General features: G+C 46.7%; 1 protein-coding gene across 1 annotated transcript; it reads left to right on the top strand.

Moving 5' to 3' along the window:
• Positions 1-10,301: 10,301 nt before the first annotated feature.
• On the top strand, positions 10,302-11,183 carry LOC149872552 (taste receptor type 2 member 13-like). Its single transcript, XM_090031707.1, has 2 exons — positions 10,302-10,428; positions 10,819-11,183. The coding sequence occupies exons 1-2, from the start codon at positions 10,302-10,304 to the stop codon at positions 11,181-11,183; spliced, it is 492 nt and encodes a 163-aa protein (XP_089887833.1).
• The last annotated feature ends 498 nt before the right edge of the window (positions 11,184-11,681 follow it).

Here is an 11,681-nt window from a genome sequence, read left to right as displayed (position 1 = left end):
TCCAGAGAAGGGCCACTCGTATGGTTAAGGGCCTGCAGGCCAAGCCCTACGAGGAGAGATTAGAGAAACTGGACCTTTTCAGCCTCCGCAAGAGAAGGTTGAGAGGCGACCTGGTGGCTGCCTATAAGTTCGTCAGGGGGGCACAGAAGGGAATTGGTGAGTATTTATTCACCAAGGCCCCCCCGGGGGTTACAAGAAATAATGGCCACAAGCTAGAAGAGAGTAGATTTAGATTGGATATTAGGAGGAACTTCTTCACAGTTCGAGTGGCCAAGGTCTGGAACGGGCTCCCAAGGGAGGTGGTGCTCTCCCCTACCCTGGGGGTCTTCAAGCGAAGGCTGGATGTGTATCTAGCTGGGGTAATGTAGGCCCAGCACTCTTTCCTGCTTATGCAGGGGGTCGGACTCGATGATCTATTGAGGTCCCTTCCGACCCTAGCATCTATGAATCTATGAATCTATGAATACCAGCAAATAGCAGATCTTGGCAAGATGGAAAAATCTCTGACTTTTGATAACAGTTTGGAGTTGTGGACTATTTTGCAAGTTGATTTGGTGGGTTTTTTACCAACAGCAGCAGAGGCGGATTAACACCTAGCAATGGTAAACCTGTTCTGTAAGCAAAGGCTTTTCTAAGAAGGAAGGCAGATAAGTGCTAAATGGACTCAGAAACTTTGTGGAATATGTGGCTTATGTAAAAATAGTTTGTGGGTTTGTGTGACAAAACATAGTTTGAATCTATGTTGCAGAACCTCTCCAATAAAAGAATTTGTCTTTATATATCTAGTGAATATTAGTATTATTTCTATGGAGGGGCCTGTACAGGGGAGAGTGTCGCCCAAAATTATTTTTCTCCTAAATTAAAGATAAGCCAAAACAAGATCTTGGTATGAAACTCTTTTAAAGGAAGTTCTGTGCTACAATGTCTGATTCATGCATGTGTCTGTTATACAAAACTTGTTATCTGTACAGTATCCAAAAGAACTGCGACTTTCAACGTTGAGCCAGTTGTGTGCAGCAATGTTACAGCCAGAAGGCTGATCAGGTGGTGTGGAGAAACCATCCTTTGAACCAGAGTACAACTCTTTGGATCCAGCATTTCCCCCAGTCTACTTGTTCACCTGTGGCAGGTGGGGGTGGTTCTGGTCTTTGAATGTGACTTCAGTAGGAATACTGAAGGACACAGCCACAAAATTGATCAGAAAGGAAGTCATAGCATCACCCCCTGCACGCACGCGTGCGCGCACACACACACACACACACACACACACATATTTCACCCCTCCACCTTCTGATGCTGAATGACAGGAAGAGAGGAGAGAGAGAGATCATCGACATGGTCATGTTGTCAGGCTAGAAGGTACTAAGCCGTAGACAAAGGAGAAAAGCTCCTAACGGTGACACATACCAACAGCAGCATAGGGATGAGCTCACTGCCCAGGTCACAGGAGCAGCAGTGACTTCCAGCTGGTGCATGGTGCACAACCTGGACTGGGCCGGCATGGACACGGCACGTGGTACATGTCCCAGAACCGTCCTGCACAGAGCTCTGCACTGGATCCAGCATGTGGAGCCGGATTAGCTGGACACCCCACAGTGAGGACATTCAGAGCGAGTTTGGGTATTTCTGGACATCGCTTTTCCACTGCACAGATATTCCCTCAATGAGGCACTGGGCAGGTCTACACGAGACACTTACTACACATTACCCTAATATAACTTCTCAGTAGTGTGTTATGGCAAAACCCGTGCTAATAGCCGACTGCGCATTGTTCACCTGCAGAACTCTTCTACTTCTGTAATATCCTTTAAGACTTGGAGCGGCCAATGCTGTGCACAGGATTCAGAGGTGGCTGCACCCTTAACTTATATGAAGGTATGTAATCCTGTGTGTGTTACTCACCGTCCTGTTCTTTATGTTTCTATTTTGACTCCTGCTGCACATTGATATGAGACTTCATTCAACTGTCTGCAAGGATATCCATGCACTCTGTGTTACATAGGATGGCTTGTAGAGGGTGAGCAAATGAGCAAGATCAAACACAAACACTGTTTTAGTGAAGCATCTGCCTTGCAGCAATAACAGCACATAGCTGAGACAAGGACAGGACTCCAACCTTAGACCGGTAGGACTTTGTGGGCAGGGACGTACAGGGACAGGATTATGGCCCAGCCCCGCGGTTTCCCTGCCCTGTGATCCTAGGTCCAGGCCTGCCCCCGCTACCCACCCTCCTTCAGTCCCACTCCTGGATGCTGCTCCCCACCTGCCTGCAGCCCACTCGACTGAGCACACCTTGCCCGCAGAGGTCCCAGCTGGTCTCTAGGGAGACCCTGACTGCCCGCTCCATCCAGCACCCCCAGCAGCGGGCACAGAGCAGATGGGCCACCATGCCCAGGCAACAGGGCCAGGGCTGACAGCACCGGAGACACCAGACACTAGTAGTGGCAGCTGGCAGAAGCCGCTGCCAGGGCTGCTGGAAAGCAGAGTCCGGCCACAGCACCCCCCACCCCCACCCCGCTGAGTGCCTGGGGGCAGCGAGACGGGCTGCTCACACCATGGTCCAGGCTGCCCCCCACATCTGGGTTTCCGCAGTCCGACAGCAGGGAATAGCCTGTCTGCATCAGCTTTATAACCACCATTCCGGTTATTGAAGACTGTTATCAAATCCCACCTCACTCTTCTTTTCTCCAGGCTAATAATCCTAGCTCTTTCTGATTTTCCTCAGATACCATGCTTCCCAAGCCTCTGATATTTTTGTTGTGCTCCACTAGACTCCTTCTCATCTATCCTGGTCTTTCCTGACATGCAGGGCCCAACACAGGACACAGTGCTCCAGGTGAGGCCGCACCAGTCCTGAATAGAGTGTAAGGGTCAGTGCCCTGGATTAAAAACCATCACTCCTGTTAACACAACCCACAATGCTGCTGGCTTTTTTTCCAAGAACACAATATTGGTTCATATGCAGCCCATCCCCATGTGCTTCTCTGAAGTACTACAGCCAAGACAATCATTCCCAGTCTGTATTTGTGCATGAAATCATTCTGTCCCAAGTGCAGATTTTTGCATGTTGTCTTTCTTGAATTTAATTTGATTGATTTCAGGCTATTTCTCCTTTTTATCTGGACGATTCTGAATTGCAGCTCTATTCCCCAGTGTCCACTACTCTGCCTAACTTGATATCATCTGCAAATCTGCTAAGAGTATGCTCAATCCTGTCCACCAAATCATTAATGATGGTACTAGATAATATCATACCTCACAGGAACGTCAATCAATACCTCCTCCCAACTAGACATTGAGCCATGCATGGCTCCTCGCTGAGCAGTGTTCCAGCCACTCATGGATCTACATTACAATACTTTCATTTCCCCTGTATATACTTAGCTCATTCCACCACAAACCTTTCTCGGTGAATCCATGTTCATAGAATGATAGAAAATGAGAGTCGCAAGGGACCTCAGGAGGTCACATCTGGTCCAACCCCCTGCTCAAAACAGAACTATCCCCAACGAGATCATCCCAGCCAAAGCTTTGTCCAGCTGGGTCTTAAAGATGGAGCGTCCACCACCTCCCTTGATGCTACTTGAGACCATCGCTCCTTGTCCTGTCATCTGTCACCCCAGAGAAAAGCTCCATCCTCTTTGCAACCACCCACTCTGTGTAGTTAAAGGCTGCAATCAAATCCCCTCTCAGTCTCCTCTTCTCCAAAGTATAGAAACCCAGTCTGCTCAGCCTGTCTTCATAAGTCATGTGCCCCAGCCCACAAACCATTTATTTGTTCTCCACTGGACTCTCTCCACCTTGCCCACATCCTTTTTGTAGTGGGGGCCCAAATCTGGACACAGGACTCCAGATGTGGCCTCACCAGTTCATTACACCACAGAGTAATTCCTTCCCTCTATCTGCTGGCAATGGTCCTATCGACGCAGCCCAGTATGCTGTTAGCCTTTCGGCAACGAGGGCACACTGTCAACTCATATCCATCTTATAACCCCCAGGTCCTCTTCTGAAGTTCCCTGGATCTTCTTCCCTTTCCTGAAATGGGCACTATATTTCCCCTTTTCCAATCATCCGGGATCTTCCAGGATCACCTCAAGTTTTCCAAGATGATGGCCGGCAGCTCTACAATCACATCAGCCAACTCCTGCAGCACCCTCAGATGCACGGCATCCAGCCCCATGGACTTGTACACATCCAGCTTTTCTAAGTAGTCCTTAACCTCTTCTTTCACCACTAAGGGCTGCTCGCCTCCCCCAGCTGTGCTGCCCAGTGTAATAGTCTGGGAGGACCTTACCACAGCTCTGCACACGGTCATTAGAATGGAAATGCAAATAGCCATGAGCAATACCGATACTAAGTAAACTAATGCTCCACACATTTACATTCCTATGTAAAAACCTACTTCACGAGAAGAAACGCACATCTGACGCTTTTATTTGCTGGACTACCTAAAGCCACGGTTTCTATACCTGCAATACAGACCAAAGAGCACTGCATCCGTCAACCCCCTTCCAGCAGTGCAGCGTTACACAACGACTGGTTTTTCCAGAAGAGATTTTCTGAACGTCTTGAGAGATGGAAGGTAACAGAAGCAACATTTCACAAGGCAATATCTTGGAGTCAGATATGTCTGTCCTAATCATGCTCTTTGAGACTTTTCTTGGGATCTCGCTAAATGCTTTCATTATAGCTGTTAACTGCATTGACTGGGTCAAAAAGAGACACCTTTCCACAAGCGATCAGCTTTTGACCATTCTCAGTTTCACCAGGATTTGCCTATTGTTCACAGGAGGTGCAGAGCTTGTTTCTTTTAAATTTAATCCTTCATTTTATTACAGGGAGTCCGCATACTTGATATTTACAGGTGTGGCTTGGTTCCTGACCACATCCAGCCTTTTCTCCGCTGCCTGCCTGTCTGTTTATTACTGTGTGAAAATTGCAAACTTCAGCTGTCGTTTCTTCATCACCCTTAAACGAAAAATCTCCCAGCTCATGCCATGGTTCCTGCTGGTTTCAGTGATGATTTCCTTACTCAGCAGCCTCCCTACCTTCATTGCCATTCATAACGTCTCACATAATAGCTGCAACTCCAGCTGCTCACAAAACCACAAAGGACAAAATGTCACACACAAAGATTTATTTTTGGACGTAATTTTTATCAATTTCTTTGGCTGTTCTATAGCTGTCACCATAGTATGCATTTCAGCTGTTCTCTTACTCTTCTCACTCTGGAGACACATCCGAAACATGCAAGGGAGCTCAGCGGGTGTCGGGCAGCCTAGCATGGAGGCGCATATGAAAGCAGTGAAAATGGTAATGTGGGTGTTATTCATCAATATTATTCACTTCCTAGTTTGGTTAAGCTCCATTACAGTTTTTTTGTCACCAAATATTTATGTGGAACATTTTCTTACTCAGGTTTCAATTGTTTGTCCATCGATACATGCTCTTATACTGATTCTCAGCATTCCCAAATTGAAACGGGCACTGGCCAGGATCCTGCACTATGTAAAATGCAAGTGCTGTGCCAAAGAGGGAATACCTTAAAACCTTCCTCGGTCCCTCTGATGGAGACCATGAGAACCACAGCCTTTTATAATAAAAAGAATCATTTAACATAGAAGACAAATGTCCTGATAATGCAATATGGCACAGAGCTCTTGGACTTTCATATATACATGTGGCCACCTTCCAGACAATTAATGAAGATATTGAACATAATTCCCTGCTGATTAGGCCACTTGTCTAACTAGCAGGAAGAGCCATGTGTTGTATTCCCTAGCCAACCTGAACAGATTCAGGTCCCCATCTCTCACCCCCAGAAGAGAGACTTCACCAATAGGCTAGGGGCTGTGGCTTGAATAGATGTATCACAACGGGCTTCTTCCTTGATATATGGTGCGATCTCAGTGGCACCTATACATTGGCATCTGAAAAGTCATGTTAGAATCTAAGCCCCATTTTTAATCTAGTTCAAACTCCTATGTTTTGCCCTTAGAAGTATGTGTGCGACTCCCATCAACAGCAATCTGCCTAAAGGAGCAGAATTTCACTCAAATTCTTTTCGTTAATCATGTTCCTGTCATCCCATTTTAATTCTGTATAACCATATAAAAGTTACAGACCTTTCCGTTAGATGCAAGGATTTCCTGGGTTCCAACCTACTATTGGAGCAATTATACGCTCAGGATAGAGTTAAACAAGTTTTTGAACGCAAGGCGTGCTAGTTTCTCATCTTGTCTTGTAGTTTCATGTAACTATGAGTTCCACAGTTAAAGGTATGTCTGCATGACTTCATACAAAAAGGCTTCGAGATACTCAAGCTTGTCCAGAATGAACTAGCTCAAGTAGTGAGAAATGTGCAGCTCTGCCATGGCTCATTAATTCTGCTTAGAAAGAGAATATATTGCTTTATGCATCCTGTATCATGTTAAGGAAATATATAACCTTCGATAGTGACCTCAGAAGTAAAACTGAGAAACTAAAATATACTTGTCTAGACAATACCAGCAAATGACAGAACTTGGCAAGATGGAAAAATTGCTGACTTTTGACAACAGTTTGGAGTTGTGGACTATTTTGCAAGTTGCTTTGGTGGGTTTTTTGCCAACGACAGCAGAGGGGCATTAACACCCAGCAGTGGTAAACCTGTTCTGCAAGCAACGGCTTTTCTGAGAAGGAAGACAGATAGGTGCTAAATGGACACAGGAACTTCTGGGAATATGTGGCTTAAGTAAAAATAGCGTATGGGTTTGTGTGAGATTACATAGTTTGAATCTATGTTGCAAAACCGCTCCAATAAAAGAATTTGTCTTTATATGTATAGTGAATATTAGTATTATTTCAATGGTGGGGCCTGTACAGGGGAGCATGTTACCCCAAGTTATTTTCTCTTAAACTACAGATAAGACAAAAAACACACAAACATAAAATGCAAAAACACAAAATATGAGGTCCTGACTCACAAAATATATGGCGCATGAAGGTGCAAAGAAACTCTTGAGGGACCAAGGTCCAGACTGCTCTGGAGCAGTGGCTGTGTCCCAGTGACAAGCAGAGGGAGACGATCCCCAGTGCCCTTCGGGCCACCCTCGCCCCAGGCAGAATATCCCCCGAGGGAGAAAACCTCCAAAACCCAGGGCATCCAGCCCTGCAGGCCTTCTCTCCAGAGGCCAGTCTCTCTGATGGGGAGGGGGGCGGGGGAAGCCCTCCTCTTCTGTGGGAATCCCCCTCCCCAGTAACTCACCATCCACAGGCGCGGGGGTCCTCCTCTCCCCGGGTCAGTCGCCGCCTCTCTCACCGAGGCTCCAGCTGCCTCGGGCTCTCTCTGGGCTGCTGGCCTGCTCTGGGCCCTCTGCGCCGCCGTGTGCACCAAGGACTCTCGGCCTTTCTGCACGGGGTTGGAGACCCGGGCTGCCTTGTGCGGCTCCAGGATCTCGGTCCCCTCCGTGCAATGCTTTCGCACTGCTTCCTGGCCTTGTGCCCGGGCTTGGAGACCCGAGCAGCTCCCAGGGTCTCGGTCTGCTCCTGCACCCGGCGTGTACTGGCTCTGCAGCGCTGCCTGGCCTCGTGCCAAGAGCTGGCGACCGAAGCCGCCTCAAGCATCTCCCAAGGTCCCGGTCACCTCCTGGACGCGGTGTGCACCGCCCCGCCTGGAGTTCCTGCCCTCATGCCCGGGGTTGGACACCAAAGCCGCAGAGGCTCCGCCCCCCGGATTGGAAATGGACCTATCGGGAGTAGGCAGAAGGTAGTCCCCAACCATGTCCAGACTCTTGTCCTCGCCCTGGTATTGGCTGGGCAAGCCTCTCCCAGCCATCGTCTGATTGGTGGGAATCCTTCACCAATCGCTGGAAGCCTTTTCTGAGCCAGCAGCCAGCCTGCTGTGGGCAAGCTCACCACACTAGCGTTATTTCTATGGAGGGGCCTGTACAGGGCAGAATGCCACCCCAAATTAATTGTCTTCTACATTAAAGGTGAGCCACACCACGATCTTTGTACAAAAACCTTTTAAAGGACCTTCAATGCGACAACGTCTGATTCATGCATGTGTCTGTTATAGTAAACTTGTTATCTGTACAGTACAACGTTTGAACTGGAGCAAAACTGTCTGTATCCAGCATTTCCCCCAGTCTACTTGCTCAACCTGTGGCAGCTGGGGGTGTCTTTGGTGTCTTTGAGCAATATGCCTTGAATGTGACTTCAATAGGAATACTGAAGTATTCTACCTTGCCCACATCCTTTTTGTAGTGGGGGCCCAGATCTGGACACAGGGCTCCAGATGTGGCCTCACCAGTTCATTACACCACAGAATAATACTTCCATCTATCTGCTGGCAATGCTCCTACCAATGCAGCCCAGTATGCTGTTAGCCTTTCGGCAACGAGGGCACACTGTCAACTCATATCCATCTTATAACCCCCAGGTCCTCTTCTGAAGTTCCCTGGATCTTCTTCCCTTTCCTAAAATGGGCACTATATTTCCCCTTTTCCAATCATCTGGGATCTTCCAGGATCACCTCAAGTTTTCCAAGATGATGGCCGGCAGCTCTACATTCACATCAGCCAACTCCTGCAGCACCCTCAGATGCACGGCGTCTGGCCCCATGGACTTGTACACATCCAGCTTTTCTAAATAGTCCTTAACCTCTTCTTTTACCACTGCGGGCTGCTCGCCTCCCCCAGCTGTGCTGCCCAGTGTAACAGTCTGGGAGGTGACTTTGTCTGTGAAAACCAAGGTAAAAAAGGCATTGAGCACTTCTGCCTTTTCCTCTTCATCTGTCACTAGATAGTCTCCCCCAATTGGCAAGGGACCTACACTTTCTGTGACCTCCCTCTTATTGCTGACAAACTTGGAGAAACCCTTCTTGTTACCCTTCATGTGCCTTGCTCGCTGCAACTCCAGTTGTGCTTTGGCCTTCCTGACTTCATCTCCGCATACCCCACCAATGCTCTTATATTTCTTCCTAGTTGTTGGTTCAAGTTTCCACTTCTTATAAGCTTCCTTTTTGTGATTCGGTTTACTGAAGAGTTTCCTGCTAAGTCAAGCTTGTCTTCTGCTGTAACTGCTAGTCTTCCTGCACATCGGGATGGTTTGTTCCTGCACTCTCAATAAGGTTTCTCTACAGTACAGTCAGCTCCCCTGAACTCTTTTCCCCCGCGGTCTGGCTTCCCAGGGGATCCTGCCCTTAGCTTCCTCAGAGACTCAAGGTTCGCTTTTCTGAAGCAAACTTTTCTGAAGTCCTTACTCTGCTGCTCTCCATCCTTCCTTTCCTTGAATACTGTCATTTGCGGTCAGACTATATCAGAGATGAAAAATCCCCTACTTATAAAATTCTCCCCACTTAGGGCCTGATTCTACGATTCCCCCATCCCTTTAAATTGCTTCTTAGCCTAGCTTATGCTAGCTTGGCTTAACTTGCTCTTATACTTCATTCTCATTCCTCCCAAAGGTTTGCAGCTGATCCGTGAGCAGTCTATGGGACAGGCCTGCTACAGGACAGAAATGCCTAAGAGACAACATGTCTGAACTAAGAGTACTAGATTTGTGCGTGTCTTTTTGTCTCAGACCAGCACAGCTATCAAATACATCCCTAACACCCAGAGAGAAGCAGAATAATTCAGAAACACCCCTATGCCCAATGTTTCCTACCAGTTGGCTCTAGGAATCTTCCTCCTAAGCATGTGGGGTTTTGAAAATCATCCTGTGCGGGTGTCTTGCTCTCCTCGTTGACGATATCCTGGGACTAAACATGTAACCCCATTTCTTTGAATCTCCTTGCTGTGACCAGTTGCCAAAGGTACCTCTCTGAAGTTCAAGATGTACCTCTGCCCTGGAAAGAGCTTCTAAAGGGCAAGAACAAAAGGTGATCTGGACAGGATTTGGCATCATTTGGGCATGAACCAAAGCCGTCTTCAAAGAGGACCTTACCACAGCTCTGCACACGGTCATTAGAATGGAAATGCAAATAGCCATGAGCAATACCGATACTAAGTAAACTAATGCTCCACACATTTACTTTCCTTTGTAAAAATCTACTTCACGAACAGAAACGCACATCTGACACTTTTATTTGCTGGACTACCTAAAGCCATGGTTTCTATACCTGCAATACAGACCAAAGAGCACTGCATCCGTCAACCCCCTTCCAGCAGTGCAGCGTTACACAACGACTGGTTTTTCCAGAAGAGATTTTCTGAACGTCTTGAGAGATGGAAGGTAACAGAAGCAACATTTCACAAGGCAATATCTTGGAGTCAAATATGTCTGTCCTAATAACTGTACTCATTGAGACTTTTCTTGGGATGTCACTAAATGCTTTCATTATAGCCGTGAACTGCATTGATTGGGTCAAAAAGAGACGCCTTTCCACAAGCGATCAGCTTTTGACCATTCTCAGTTTCACCAGGATTTGCCTATTGTTCACAGGAGGTGCAGACCTTGCTTTATTAACTTTTAATCCTTCATTTTATTACAGCAAGTCCACATACTTGATATTTACAGGTGTGACTTGGTTCCTGAGCACATCCAGCCTTTTCTCCGCTGCCTGCCTGTCTGTTTATTACTGTGTGAAAATTGCAAACTTCAGCTGTCGTTTCTTCATCACCCTTAAACGAAAAATCTCCCAGCTCATGCCATGGTTCCTGCTGGTTTCAGTGATGATTTCCTTACTCAGCAGCCTCCCTACCTTCATTGCCATTCATAACGTCTCACATAATAGCTGCAACTCCAGCTGCTCACAAAACCACAAAGTACAAAATGTCACATAGAAAAATTTATTTTTGGATGTAATTTTTATTAATTCCTTTGGACTTTCTATAGCTGTCACCATAGTATGCATTTCAGCTGTTCTCTTACTCTTCTCACTCTGGAGACACATCCGAAACATGCACGGGAGCTCAGCGGGTGTCGGGAAGCCTAGCATGGAAGCGCATATGAAGGCAGTGAAAACGGTAATGTGGGTCCTATTCATCAATGTTATTCACTTCGTAGTTTGGTTAAGCTCAATTACTATTATGGTTTCACCAAGTATTTCTCTGCTACATTTTCTTACTCAGGTTTCAATTGTTTGTCCATCGATACATGCTCTTATACTGATTCTCAGCATTCCCAAATTGAAACGGGCACTGGCCAGGATCCTGCACTATGTAAAATGCAAGTGCTGTGCCAAAGAGGGAATACCTTGAAACCTTCCTCGGTCCCTCTGATGGAAACCATGAGAACCACAGCCTTTTATAATAAAAAGAATCATTTAACATAGAAGACAAATGTCCTGATAATGCAATATGGCACAGAGCTCTTCGACTTTCACATATACTTAAGACAAGATTCAGGGGAGTTAAACGAGGAACACTTGCAGATATATAAATGACACCCTCATTTACATCCTCCTTCTTGTATGTCTGTGAACAGGTGCCTTAGTCTCTATTTGAAATCCTGTAAACTCAATGCAGAAAGCCAGAAAATAGAGTTAAACTCTCAGGATACAATGTTCTGTCTGTCCTAACATAATCTGAAAGCATTTTGCATTGCCAAGGGACATGGAGACGATTGTGAATGCTTCACAGAGACAGTTTTTCACATTTCACCATCTCTGCAACACTGCACGTCACAAGTGAAATATCAGGCAAGATGTCTTATGGCACAATCAGATGAACATCCCAGAGGAGAAACGGCAGTCTCCC

The sequence above is a fragment of the Crocodylus siamensis genome, chromosome 1 (assembly GCF_052110815.1).
Source record: "Crocodylus siamensis isolate JL-2025a chromosome 1, ASM5211081v1, whole genome shotgun sequence".
Taxonomy (NCBI): Eukaryota; Metazoa; Chordata; order Crocodylia; family Crocodylidae; genus Crocodylus; species Crocodylus siamensis.
Note: the sequence above shows the minus strand (reverse complement) of the source record. Positions and strands in the feature narration are given on the sequence as shown.

Coding starts and splice junctions, on each gene's coding strand:
- LOC149872552 (XM_090031707.1), top strand. CDS start 10,302: ATGTCACTAAATGCTTTCATTATAGCCGTGAACTGCATTGATTGGGTC. Junction 10,429..10,818: donor TTGCCTATTGTTCACAGGAG/GTGCAGACCTTG, acceptor GACTTTCTATAG/CTGTCACCATAGTATGCATT.